Source organism: Mobula hypostoma, chromosome 28 (genome assembly GCF_963921235.1).
Source record: "Mobula hypostoma chromosome 28, sMobHyp1.1, whole genome shotgun sequence".
Classification (NCBI taxonomy): domain Eukaryota; kingdom Metazoa; phylum Chordata; class Chondrichthyes; order Myliobatiformes; family Myliobatidae; genus Mobula; species Mobula hypostoma.
This window is the reverse complement of record NC_086124.1, coordinates 4,283,580-4,298,354: the sequence shown is the minus strand read 5'-3', so window position 1 is coordinate 4,298,354 and position 14,775 is coordinate 4,283,580. Positions and strand designations below refer to the sequence as shown.

At 45.5% G+C, this 14,775-nt stretch overlaps 1 protein-coding gene across 2 annotated transcripts in view; it reads right to left on the bottom strand.

Annotated features, from left to right (window-relative positions):
* LOC134338935 (sestrin-1-like) overlaps nucleotides 1–14,775 on the bottom strand; it is a 134,323-nt gene that overhangs the window by 39,464 nt on the left and 80,084 nt on the right. Inside the window, exon 1 of one of the 2 annotated variants that reach the window (XM_063035141.1) lies at nucleotides 7,646–7,785. The exons of the other annotated variant lie outside the window; for it this stretch is intronic. Coding sequence (XP_062891211.1) covers nucleotides 7,646–7,741 — 96 coding nt within the window. The 5' untranslated portion in view covers nucleotides 7,742–7,785. Of the gene's footprint in view, nucleotides 1–7,645; nucleotides 7,786–14,775 lie in introns of those variants that run through there. 2 annotated transcript variants of the gene reach the window in all.

Below are 14,775 nucleotides of genomic sequence, written 5' to 3'. Positions count from 1 at the left end.
CTATAACTCAGATCCTCAAGTCCCAGCAACATCCTTGTAAATTTTCTCTGCACTCTCATATTTCCTGTAGGCAGATGCCCAGAAAACTCTCCAAAATAGGCCTCACCAATGTCTTAAACAACTTCAACATAACATCTCATCTTCTGTACTCAGGACTTTGATTCATGAAGGCCAATGTGCCAAAAGCTCTCTTTATGACCCCACCAACCTGTGATGCCATTTTCAATGAATTGTGGACCTGTATTTCTAGATCCCTCTGTTCTAACACATCAGTCGGTGCTCTAACATCCATCATGCTTGTCCTACCCTGGTTTGTCCTCCTGAAGTGAAACACCTCACACTTATCTGCATTAAATGCCATCATCAATTTTTCAGCCCATTTTTCCAGCTGGTCCAGCTCCCACTGCAGGCTATGATAGTCTTTCTCTCTGTCCACTAATACGCCCAGTCTTGGTGTCATCCTCAAATTTGCTGATCCAGTTCACCACATGATCATCCAGATGACAAACAACAACAATGGTCTCGGTGATTCTGAACTTCACTGCTGTGATGCTAGGAACAGATGCACAATAACAGCATGGTAAGACTGTTGATGTCACCCTAGGGTGAGGGCATCGGCCCAGAGAACTTCCCTTACTCCTGTTCAAAACAGCTCCAATCTTTTAAGAACACAAGAAATAGGAGCAGGAGTCGGCTATCTGGCCCGTCAAGCCTGCTCCACCATTCAATAAGATCATGGCTGATCTGGCCATGGACTCATCTCCACCTACCTGCCTTTTCCCCATAACCCTTCATTCCCCTACTGTGCAAAAACTTATCCGACCTTGTCTTAAATATATTTACTGAAGTAGCCTCCACTGCTTCATTGGGCAGAGAATTCCACTGACTCAGCACCTTCTGAGAAAAGCAGTTCCTCCTTTTCCCCGTTCTAAATCTACTCCTCCGAATCTTGAGGCCATGTCTCTTAGTTCTAGTCTCACCTACCAGTGGTAACAACTTCCCTCTTATCTATCCCTTTCATAATTTTATCTCTTACTACAAGATCTCCTCTCATTCTTCTGAATTCCAGCAAGTACAATCCCAGGGAACCCAATCTCTTCCGATAGTCTAATTTAGTCACCTGTGGAAGCTGTCTCCAAACACCCCCAACAAGCAGCACTCGTCAGCCTCAATCTGGCCTGTCCCCTAAAACCCTCACTAATTTTTATAGATGCACCGTAGAAAGCATTCTTCTAGGGTGTATCACAACCTGGTATGGAAGTTGTCCTGTCCAAGACCAGAAGAAGCTGCAGAAGATCGTGAACACGGCGCAGCGCATCACACAAACCAATCTTCTGTTCTTGGACTCACTTTACACTGCACGCTGTCGGAGCAGTGCTGCCAGGATAATCAAGAACACGACCCACCCAGCCAAGACACTTTTCATCCCTCTTCCCTCTGGGAGAAGGTTCAGGAGCTTGAAGACTTGTACGGCCAGATTTGGGAACAGCTTCTTTCCAACTGTGATAAGACTGCTGAACGGATCCTGACCAGGATCTGGGCCGTACCCTCCAAATATCCGGACCTGCCTCTCAGTTTTTTTGCACTACCTTACTTTCCATTTCTCTATTTTCTATTTATGATTTATAATTTAAATTTTTAATATTTACTATTGATTTGTAATCCAGGGAGCGGGAAGCGCAGAACCAAATATCGCTGTGATGATTGTACGTTCTAGTATCAATTGTTTGGCGACAATAAAGTATAAAGTATCTTTGGGCTCCAGTCCCTGGGGGAGATTTGAACCCACAACCTTCTGACCGACAAGTGCTGCCCACAAAATTGACTGAGTAACCTTTGGGTGGAGACCAGTCACTTTGAGGAATCTCCCCTTCTGCTTTGTTCCCAAATTCCAACACCGCCATTTGCTCCAATTGCATTGGGGACACCTTCAAAAGGTGATAACCCAAAAAGGTAGCATCCACCGTTAAGGACCCCCAACACCCAGGACATGCCCTCTTCTCAATGCTACCATCAGGGAAGTGATACAGGAGCCTGAAAACACACACTCAATGATTCAGGAACTGCGTCTTCCCCTCTGCCATCCGATTTCTGAATGGACAATGAACCCCTGTACACTACCTTACTACTTTTTTTCAATTTTTCCATTACTTATTGAATTTAATATTTTATAGCTATTTGTTATGTGTTACATTGAACTGCTGCCACCAAACACATTTCATATCAAGTTTTAAAAATCAGACTGTTCAAGGTAGATGATCAAAGAATGGACCGTTTATGTCACCATATACTACCCCGAGATTCATTTCCTTGCAGGCATTCACAGCCGAACAAAGCAATACAATAGAATCAATGAAAAACTAAACACACAAACTGACAACCAGTGTGCAAAAGATAAACTGTGCAGATATATATATTAAAAAAACATGATAAACAAACAATACTGAGAACATGCGGTTCTAGAGTCCTTGAAAGTAAGTCTGTAATTTGTGGAATCAGTTCAGTGTTGAGGCAAGTGGTTATCTATATTAGCTCACGAGCCTGATGGTTAAGGGGTAACTGTTCCTGAACCTGATGTGGGACCCAAGGCTTCTGTGTCTCTCTCCCCACTGCAGCAGCAAGAAGCAAGTGTGGCCTGGTTGGCGAGAGCGCTTCATGATGGATGCTGCGTTCTCGTAGCGGGGCCCCTTGGGGATGTGACAGAGCCACTCAAATAGAAGATTCTATCCGGTTCCAAGTCCCAAGGAAAAATCAAGTTTGAGGATGAGAGATTTATTTACGTTTTATAACAAAAAAGGAAGACTTCAGTTGTGTGGGCAGACTGGAAAAGTCAGAACCATTCTTTTCCAGGAACAGAAGCTGCAAAAGGATCTGGTAAAGGTCCTTAAAGTCAAGAACTGTAGAGATTAAATGACTAATACCGGAGCATAATTTTAAAATGTTTGGAGAAAAGGATAGGAGGATGTCAGTGTTTTTTTTTAAATATATTTACACAGAGAGTGGTGGGTGTGTAGAACGCCCTGCCAGGGGTGCTGGTCGAGACAGATACACTAGATACATTTAAGAGACTTAGGCAGGTACGTGGATGATAGGAAAATCAAAGGCTCAAAGGTTCAATTTAATGTCAGAGAAATATATACAATATACATCCTGAAATGTTTTTTCCTTCACAAACATCCACAAAAACACAGAAGTGCCCCAAAGAATGAAAAACAGTTAAACCTGAGAACCCCAAAGTCCCCCAACCCCCAGAAAATGGAGGGTTATGTAGGAAGGAAGGGTTAGATTGGTTAAAAGATCGGTACAACATCGTGGGCGGAAGGGCCCATACTGTGCCGTAATGTTCTGCGTTCGATATAACAGATTTTTCTTCCTTTGTGAAGATGCCAAGACATATTGTTCATCCAACTGTCCTTACCTCAGGCAGTTACTAGTTAATTACTTTGTCAACCTAGACTTGCAGAAAGTATATATGCTGCTTTCATTTTAAATCACTTCCATTTAAATTCCCCAGCAACTGTGGTGGATTCAGACTCTTAGATTGAATAACTGGGAAGCCATCACACTCAGTAGATACACCTGGAGGAACTCTGTTCGAGAGAGAGCTGCGCTACACAAGAATTAACTTTACTGTGCCGCAGAGAACAAGTGGCAGCTCCGAAAGGAAAAAACTGAACAGCGAAAAGGCCCAGCCGCTAACAACAGACACCACTTGCTCTTGCCCAACTGCACCGGAGTATGTGGATCCCAGATGGCCCTCTACAAGCCACCTGAGGAGCCGTCAAAAGACAAACCCCGGAGAACATCACACTCCACTCAGCTTTGTGGGAAAGTTTGTGGATGATACGAGGATAGGTGGGGGGGGGGGAGGTAAAGCCATTGCAGCAGGACTTAGACAAATTGGAAGAATGGGCAAAAAAAGTGGCAGGTGGAATACAGTGTTGGGAAATATATGATAATACATTTTGGTAAAAGGAACAACAGTGTAGACTATTACCTAAATGGGGAGAAAATTCAAATTACAGATGTGGAGAGGTTCTTGGGAGTCCTCCTGCAAGACTCCAAGGAGATTAATTCACAGGTTGAGTCTGTGGTAAAGAAAGCAAATGCAACGTTGGCATTTATTTCAAGGGGAATAGAAGGTAAAAACAGGGAGATAATACTGAGGGCTTTATAAGACACCAGTCAGGCCACACTTGGAGTATTGTCAAGTTTTGGGCCCCATATCTCAGAAAGGGTGTGTTGTCATTGGAGGTTCACAAGGATGATTCTGGGAATGAAGGAGTTAACATGAGGAGTGTTTAGCAGCTTTGGGCCTGTACTCACTGGAATTTAGAAGAATGCGTGGGGATCTCATTGAAACCTACCTAATGTTGAAAGTACTAGATAAGGTGGATGTGGAGAAGATGTTACCTGTGGTGGGGGTGTCCAGAACTCAAGGGCACAGCCTCCAAACTGAGGGGTGACCCTTTAGAACAGAGGTAAGGAGGAATTTTTTTTTTAGCCAGAGAGTAGTGAATCTGTGGGATGCTCCACCACATACTGCTGTGGAGGCCAAGACCTTGGGTGTGTATAGAACTAAAATTGATAGTTCCCTGATTAGGTCAGGGCATCAAAGGTTACGGTGAGAAGGGTGTATGGGGTTGAGTGGGATCTGGGATCAGCCTTAATGGAATGGCGGAGCAGACTTGATAGGCCGAATGGCCTTTTTCTGCTTCCATGTCTTATGGACTAAAGTGATCACACTAGTACTGGGTCAATGGTTTTGCCAAGCAGCAACTTAGCTACATCACTAATATTGTGACTGATAACAAAGTCCAGGATCAAGCTGGTTCAAGAAAGCAGAATTGAAGTAGCTCCCAGGAAGATGGAAAGCATTGGACTTGCCAATTCCCACAACGTCTAGTCTCAACCCAAACTTTTAGCTGCGTTCAAAGTTGCTGAGCTGTCAAAGTTCCAGGAATCACCCAGGAAGCAAGCAGAGAAAACAAGATACTGGGAAAATGAAGCCCCAGGCTGAAAGGCTAATCATGCTGCCAATTTAGATTAGATTAGATTCAACTTTATTGTCATTGTGCCGAGTACAGATACAAAACCAATGAAATGCATTTAGCATCTGACCAGAAATGCAAAGAATAGTGTTATTAGAAAATAACTGCAAATAAAAAGTGCTACAGCACACAAATATAAAAGTACTGAGACAGTACAATATGGGTGCAATACTGCTTAGCGCTGTGATGAAGGGTTCAGCAGGAAAACAGCCTCAGGGAAGAAGCTCTTCCTGTGCCTGCTGGTGCGGGAGCGGAGGCTCCTGTAGTGCCTACCGGATGGGAGGAGAGTAAAAAGTCCATGGTTAGGGTGAGATGCATCCCTGATAATGCTTTTCGCCCTGCCCAGGCAGTGTTTATGGTAGATGTTCTCAATGGTGGGCAATTGGGTGCCGATAATCCACTGGGCAGTTTTCACCACACACTGGAGTGCTTTGCGGTCCGATTTGGGACAATTGCCATACCACACTGAGATGCAGTTGGCGAGTATGCTCTCAATGGTACAGCGGTAAAAGTCCGTCAGTATCCTGGGACAGAGGTGAGCTTTCTTGATGCTCTGCAGGAAATAAAGGTGCTGTTGAGCCTTTTTGATCAGGATGGAGGAGTCTCCTGATCAACAATAAAGTTCAAAGTATTCAAAGTAAATTTATCAAATCACCATACACACACATCATCATATACTACCCTGAGATTCATTCATAGTAAACGCAAGGAAGCAATAGAATCAATGAAAAGCAAAGATGGACAAACAACCAATGTGTGTAAAATACAAATTATCCAAATAGTGAGAACATGAGTTATAGAGTCATTGAAGGCAAGGCCAAAAGTTGTGGATCAGTTCAGTGTTCTGATGGCTGAGGGGTTATAACTGTTCCTGACCCTGGTGGCGCGGCTCCTGTACCTCCTGACAGCTTGCCCTGGGTGGTGGTGGGGGCTCCGTGATGTTACTCAGAGATTGCACAGCCTAAATGCACGACTGATCTTTAACACCAGAGATCCTGCAGATGCTGGAAACCCAGGGCAATGCAACACACACACACACAAAGTGGAGGAACTCAGCAAGCCAAGCAGCATCTATGGAGGGGAATAAATAGTCATCGTTTCAGGCAGAGAGCCTTTATTAGGACTGGAAAGGAAGACACTAGAATAGAAAAGGTGGGCAGATGGGAAGGAGGATAGCTGGTGATAGGTGACGCCAGGTGGGTGGGAGAGGTAAAGAGCTGGAGAGGAATGAATCCGATAGGAGAGGAATCTGGAGGAGGGGGTAGGATGTTAAAGTGATAGGCAGGTAAGGAGAAAAGTTTAGATACCAGAGTGGGGAACTGAAGAAGAGCGAAGGGGAAGGGGAAAATTGCCAAGAAGGAGAAATCGATGTTCAAGCCATCAGGCTGAAGGCTACCGAGACGAAATACGAGGTGTTGCTCCTCCAGCCTGAGCGGCCGTGGACCGACATATCAGATCGGAAATGGGAACCGGAATCAAGACGGCCAGCCACCGGGAAATTGTGCTTTCGGCGGACGGAGCGGAGGTGCCTGGCCCACTGATGTTCAACATCAGGGTGGATGAAGCTGACAACTGCGCCGCTGTTAAGCGTAGCAAGCATCTTGAAAGCTGCTCGCAGGGCTAAAATTCAGGAACAGCTCTTTCAGCCCGCCGTCCGATTTCTGAGTGGACATTGAAACCACCAACACTACTCACTACTTCTTATTTGTATTTTTGCACTACTTATTTAATTTATAAATACATATAACCGAATAGCAATAATATACATTATACTGTTATTTTTACCCGTGTCCGCCTACTGACATAAACACAACTTTATAATTCTCCGCTTTGTAACAGCTTTCGGCGAACAGACGCCCGTGCTGACCCGTAACACAGTTGAAATGTAATCCCCATCGTCCAGAAAACACAACTCACCGGACAGCCGAGAGAGAAGTGGTTTTTCCCCCCGTCCCCGACCAGAGTATGTTGGAAGTGAAGCGGGGAAAGACCCAGAGGATCACTCACAAGTCAAGATGCAGTAACAGGAATACCGGAAACCAAAAAGAAGAACTTGTATCCGAAATCGGGCGGAAGCTGGTGCGGCCAGCGGGCTACAGGAAGAGTTTGAGTCGGGGCGGCGGAGTCCCTGCACTGCACCGTGGACAGCCGAACCTACCGCCGAGACAGGGCTGAGCACAGATCTTGAAGGTAGACTGCTTTTTTATCAGCACATCACACGGGTACTCGCTCACTTCCCCCCACTGAGCAGCGCAAGTTCCGCGGGAGAAGTGGAGACGAGAGTCGGAGGGTGCTGCGGTCTCCGTATCCCACTGCGTGCTGGACCGGCCGAGTCCAACCCGCAGACCGAGTGCGTTCACACACACACAAAGCTGGAGGAAGTCAGCACCAGGTAGCACTGACAGAGGGGGAAAAACAGTTTAAATCACGATTTCAATCATCTGCAGACTCTCTCGTTCAGTTTGCTGAGTTAGTCTGGCGTGTGCAGCTGGACTGGCGACGACCCGGGTATGCAGAGCAGGAAACTAGCCGCGGCAAAGGGGTCGGGCGAGGAAACTCACCTGGAGAAGGTGAGCCCCGAACCAGCGACTCACCTTAAGGCGGACCCGCTTACAATGGTCACAGGTGAGATAGTCCTCCAGCACGGAGTCCATGCCGCCACCGTGCAGGGAAGCGGCCGCCACTCTCATGGCAGGCTGGCCGGAGAAACCCTACTGTCCGCAGCAGAGGAAACTCCCGGAGCCGGCGACCCTCCAGCTGCTGCGCCGGCCTGATATAGGGCAGCGAAGTCCCACCCCCCCACCCCTCGGCCAATAGGAAACGCCTCCCTGCCGCCAGCAGCCAATCGGCGTTCCGTGGTCAGTCTCTCCTGACTGGTCCCGCCCCCATCCCCCGGCTGGTCGCGGCAAACAACATCACGAGTGGTTTTAACACAATTATTTTTTTTCTAACGAAATTTTTTTCCTAATGCAACCTTTTCTATGCGTGTGTGTGTGGGGGTGGGGGGGGGGTGGGAGAGGATAGTATTTAACATCAGTGAATTAGCAGACCAAAAAAAAAAATTTTTGAAATGTTTGCAGAGCTGCAAAAAAAGTTGCAGAAACTGATGTTTTAAGAACTTGAGACCCTGATCGGGTTTGTCCAGAGATGTTCTCGCGGTGGGGGGAAGGAGGAGGGGTGGAGCGGGGGAAGAGAGAAATAAATCTGCCGAAAACGGAAATTATTCGGTGTATTTTGTCACTTGAGAACATTCACAGGAGAAATCTGTGGACTTTGCTTCAAACGCCAAACTACTTGCACCGATCTCACTTCACTTCCTACAACATGCGCAAAATGCTGGAGGAACTCAGCGGGTCAGGTAGGGTCTGTGGAAATGAATAAACGGTCGACGTTTCGGGCCGAGACCCCGAGTCCTGCTGACGAGTCTCGGCGGCCCGAAATGTCGACCGAAAATTCATTTCCATAGACCCTGCCTGACCCGCTGAGTTCCTCCAGCATTGAGCGCGTGCTTTGTGTGGGATTTCCAGCAGTGGCAGATTTCCTCGTGTTTTGTCACTTAACTTACTGAACGGTTTCTTAAACGGGTTGTTACTGCCTTTCAAATTAAAAAAAAAAGTTTTTGTTTGGTAACTGCAATTTAAAAATAGTTTTGCGCAACTATTGTAATAGAGGGCATAATGTAGTTTGATATTTTATTGTTAGTTAGGGGGTGGGGAAAATACTAAAAGACCGAAAAGAGTTAAAATTACAACCAAGCAACAAGCCTTCCGATTTGTATGTCTTGCAGCTGATTGGTTAAGCACATTGCCGCTTCTGCCAATAAGGACTGGCTGGCGATAGATATAATGTGCGGGTCAACATCGTAACCAACCCATCAGCTAGCCAAGGCCGATCAAGCTTCTCATTGGCGTCGCTGTCAGCCAATGATTTCCTGTTGGCAACATCTTTTCTTGTAGGTGCCTGCTCTTCACAGGAGCAGAGCGCGGAGAGACTCGCTCTTCCATTGAGATCCTTGCTGTCTCAGTCCAGGGGAAGGGCGATGCTGCGGGGAATCCGCGGGGCGAGCTCCCCATTCTTGCAGTGTTGTACTCCCAGCGACCTTTCTCTGGCCAGGACAGAGATCATAAAGGTCACAGCGTACTGAATCTTTTCACGCCGACCCGAGGTCACATAGGGTTGCCAAGCGTACTGTTTAACAATATAACCATATAACAATTACAGCACGGAAACAGGCCATCTCGGCCCTTCTAGTCCGTGCCGAACTCTTACTCTCACCCAGTCCCACCGACCTGCACTCAGCCCATAAACCTCCATTCCTTTCCTGTCCATATATCTGTCCAATTTAACTTCAAATGACAACATCGAACCTGCCTCAACCACTTCTGCTGGAAGCTCGTTCCACACAGCTACCACTCTCTAAGTAAAGAAGTTCCCCTCATGTTACCCCTAAACTTTTGCCCTTTAACTCTCAACTCATGTCCTCTTGTTTGAATCTCCCCCACTCTCAATGGAAAAAGCCTATCCACGTCAACTCTATCTATCCCCCCTCATAATTTTAAATACCTCTATCAAGTCACCCCCCCCCCCCAACCTTCTACGTTCTAAAGAATAAAGACCCAACTTGTTCAACCTTTCTCTAACTCAGGTGATGAAACCCAGGTAACATTCTAGTAAATCTTCTCTGTACTCTCAATTTTGTTGACATCTTTCCTATAATTCGGTGACCAAAACTGTGCACAATACTCCAAATCTGGCCTCACCAATGCCTTGTACAATTTCAACATTACATCCCAACTCAGAACGGAGTGTCCGGCGTTTAATATTTCACGACCACCCAGCCCATCTTCAAACGCGCGGTGCAGCAGCGAGGCGAACAGTGCCCTGAAGGGTGCGTGTCACCATGGCTAGTTCCTTTCCCACAGTATTGTACCTCGAATGACCAAACGTCCGCACACTTTTCCCGCTCTTATTTCGTCTGTCACCTAAAACACTCGCAAATTTCTGCAGATGTACCGTGGAAAGCATTCTAACTGGCTGCTAGCCGTCTGGTATTGGGGGGGGGGGGGGTGGTAGATATAGCGCAGGATCAAAATAAGCTGCAGAAAGACGTAAATATGGTCAGCTCCACCAGGGGATCCAGCCTCCCCAGCATCTTCAAGGAGCGATACCTCAGATAGGCGGCATCCACCATACCCCAAGATATGCCCTCTTCTCACTGTTACCGTCAGGAAGGAGGTACAGGAGCCTGACGACACACACTTGTCAATTCAGAAACAGCTTCCAATCTGCCATGCGATTTCTGAGTGGACTCAACCCTTGAACACTACCTCACTACGCTTTAAACATTCTATATTTACACTCCTTATTTTATATATATTTACATACATACACTTCTCACTATAATTTAGTTTTTTCCCCTTTATTGTACTGCAAAGACAAACAAATTTCACGACATACGCCGGTAATATTAAATCTGATTCTGATTAACAGACTTATGAACCAATCCCCCCTTTCACAACTTTTTCACGCTAGGAACAATAGTTCAAACTATTATCCAAATGGGGAGAAGGTTCAAACATCAGAGACTCAGGAGTCCTCGTGCAAGACTCCCAAAAGGTTAATTTACAGGTCGAATCTGTGGTAAAGGAGGCGAATGCAATGTTGGCATTTATTTCAAGCAGAATCTAATATAAAAACAAGGATATAGTGCTGAGCCTTTATAAGATACCAGTCAGGCCACACTTGGAGTATTGGCAACAGTTTTGGGCCCCATATCTCAAAGTATGTGTTGTCATTGGAGAGTCCAGAGGAGGTTCATGAGGATGATTCCAGGAATGAAGGGGTTAACATGTGAGGAGCGTTTGGCAGCTTTGGGCCTGAACTCACTGGAATTTAGAAGAATGCGTGGGGATCTCATTGAAACCTACCGATTGTTGAAAAGTTCAAAGGTTTATGGCAAGAAGGCAGGTGACTGGGGTTGAGTCAGATCTGGGATCAGCCATGATGGAATGGCAGAGTAGACTCGATGGGCTGAATGGCCTAATTCTGCTCCTATGTCTTATTGTCATATGGTCCAACTCCTGCCTGGTGGTACTACGACATTCAAGCCCATTAACTGTATTTCTTCACTGGCTGATCTCATTGACTCTGTTATAGTTATTGTTCTATTGAGTATGCCCGCAAGAAAATGAATCTCGGGGGTTGTATATGGTGACATACGTACTTTGACAATAAATTTACTTTGACCTTTGCATTATTGTCACTTCAGTGCAGTTTTGTCCCTGACACCCTTCAACATCTGGCACACTACTAGTGTCTTCCACAGTGAAGACTGATACAAAATAATCACTTAGTTCATCTGCCATTTCCTTGCCCCCCGTTATTTCTCTGGCACCATTTTCTAGCAGTCCTATACACTCTCATTTCTCTTTTTTTAAAATATATACTTGAAAAAGCTTTTACTATCCACTTTAATATTGTTTGCTAGCTTGCTTTCATATTTCATCTTTTGCCTCCTAATGATTCTTTTAGTTGCTCTCTGTAGGATTTTTAAACCTTTCCAATCCTCCATCTTCCCACTAATTTTTGCTTGGTTGTATGCCCTCCCTTTTGCTTTTCCATTAGCTTTGACTTCCCTGGTCAGCCACGGTTGTACTATTTTGCCATGAGTTTTTTTTTGTTGTTGTTGGAATACACCTGTTCTCCAACTTCCTTATTTTTCCCAGAAACTCACGCCATTGCTGCTCTGCTGTCATCCCTGCCAGTATTGCCTTCCAATTTACTTTGGCCAACTCCTCTCTCATATCACTGTAATTTCCTTTACTCCACCGAAATACTGCTATGTCAGACTTTACTTGACCCCATCAAATTTAAAGTTGACAATCATATTGTGATCGCTGCCTAAGGGTTCCTTTACCTTAAGCTGCCTAATTGCCTCTGGTTCATTACATAACACCCAATCCAGCATAGCTGATCCCCTAGTAGGCTCAACAACAAGCTGCTTTAAAAAGACCATCTCATAGGCATTCAACAAACTCGCTTTCTTGATCCATTACCCACCTGATTTTTCCCCAATCAAGCTGCTTAGTCTTATGTACCCCTGGGGTTCCTTTTTGCTGTGGATTGTCATTTTAAGGCACAAGAAAGAACTGAGACTAACTTTTGGATTTCTGCTGAGAGAGAGAGGGGACAGAGTCTACCTTTCAGCTTGTGATTACACTTTTACAAGGACACTGACTACTGCTGTCAGCTTTTGGGTTGCCATGGAAAGAGAGAAAGAAAGAGAGAGAGGTGAAGACTGCTCACAGTTTGTTTATACTTTCTACAAGGATGCTAGCAGCTTCCAAGTTCTTAGAGAGAGAGAATTGAGGAGCTACTTGATGGACAGCTGGTGTTCAGCACGGTGAGATAAATAGAAGATCAGCTGTTAGACCTACAGACACATGGTTTTGGACACTGAATGAGCTTTGTTGTGCCCACAGAAAAGGTGGGTTTTGGAGGATCGATCAGGTGGATCGAACAGTGGCTCTCGCAGTGTGAAAAAGGTATGACCGGTGGGGAGTTATTCGTGTGTCCAACCCTTGCTTGGGTTGATTATTCCACCACAGAAGAACGGTCCCCTTTGTTGTGGTCCCATTCGGTGACTTCTAAAGGATTTCGGAGGACAACGGGAAGACCGACAGCGTCAGCTCACCCGAAGACTCAAATCCCTCCCTCTGTCCCCATCATTACTCAAATCAATACCACGAACTGAACTTTACTCATCATTGTAAGACTATCTATTTACCCCTAGACTTGAAGCTTGGTTTTCATATATTTCCACACTTATACATATCTAATCATTGCTAACCTGTTTGATATATCAGATTTATATTGCTGTATTGCATAGTTACTAATAAATACCATTAGTTAATAGCAATACTGGACTCCAAACTGTTTTCCACTTCTGCTGAATCTTTAACCCATCACGAGGTACGTGACAATGTTAAAATCTCCCATGACTATCATAACATTGCCCTTTTGACACGCCTTTTCTATTTCCCATTGTAATCTGTCGTCCACATTCCAGCCATTTGGAAGCCTGTATATAACTGCCATCAACATCCTTTTACCCCTGCAGTTTCTTAACTCAACCCACAAGGATTCAACATCTCCTGATCCTACTTCACATCTTTCTACTGATTTGATGCTATTCTTTACCAGCAGAGTGATGCCACCCCCTCTGCCTACCTTCCTATCCCTCCGACATAATGTGTAACCTTGGACATTCAGCTCCCAACTACAACCATCCCACAACATCATACTCGACAATCTGTAACAGTGCAACAAGATCATCCACCTTATTTTGTATACTCCATTTATTGAGGTATAACACTTTGAGTACTGTGTAACCATATAACAATTACAGCATGGAAACAGGCCATCTTGGCCCTTCTAGTCCGTGCTGAACTCTTACTCTCACCTAGTCCCACCGACCTGCACTCAGCCCATAACCCTCCATTCCTTTCCTGTCCATATAGCTATCCAATTTAACTTTAAATGACAACATCGAACCTGCCTCAACCACTTCAGCTGGAAGCTCGTTCCACACAGCTACCACTCTGAGTAAAGAAGTTCCCCCTCATGTTACCCCGAAACTTTTGCCCTTTAACTCTCAACTCATGTCCTCTTGTTTAAATCTCCCCCATTCGCAAAGGTATTTGCTACCTTTTTTGATTCTGAATCCCTAATGCACTGATAATTACCCTACTGGCTGCAATTTTGCCCTATCATCTGCCTACCCTTCCTGACAGTCTGACTGTACGCTATCTTTGCTTTTATACCGTCCGTCCTATCCTAAGTCCCTTCACTCTGGTTCCCACCCCCCACCGAAATAGCTTCAACCCTCCCTAACAGCTCTAACAAACCTGCCTGCGAGAATATTGGGAGTAGGTGCAACCTGTCACTTTTGTACCAGTCATACTTCCCCTAGACGAGAAGATCCCTATGATCCAAGAGCCTGAAGCCAGACCCTCGCACCAGCTTCTCAGCCATGCATTAATCTGTCAAATCATCCTGCTTCTACCCTCACTGGCACGTGGCACAGGTAGCGATCCAGAAATTACTACCCTGGAGGGCCTGCTTTTCAGCTTTCTAGCTCTCTAAATTCTTTCTTCAGGACCCCCTTGCTTTTCCTTCCTATGTCATTGGTACCAACATGTACCAAGACATCTCACTGCTCTCCCTCCCATTCCAAGATGCAATCTGAGATGTCCCTGATCATGGCATCTGGGAGCCAACATACCATCCGGGTGTCCCATTCACATCCACAGAATCTGCTGTGCCGTGTCGTGTGACATAGGTAATCGTGATCTTTCCATGACCATGACTGTTCCTGGCAAATTCTTCTACAGAAGTGGTTTGCCATCACCTTCTCTGACCAGTGTCTTTACAAGATGGATGACCCCAGCCATTATCAATACTCTTCAGAGGTTGTCTGCCTGGCATCAAGGGTCACAACACCAGGACTTGTGGTCTGCACCAGCTGCTCCCATGACAAGTGAGCCCAGCCATTATCAATACACCTTAGAGATTTATGAACTTTCCTCCAATCGCCTTAAAATTATACCCTCTTGTATTAGCCATTTCCACTCTGGGGAAAAAAGTCTGACTGTCCACTCCACCTGTGTCTCTCCTACACTTGCTGTAAATCAAGTCACCTCTCTGACCTCCTTTAGTCCACAGA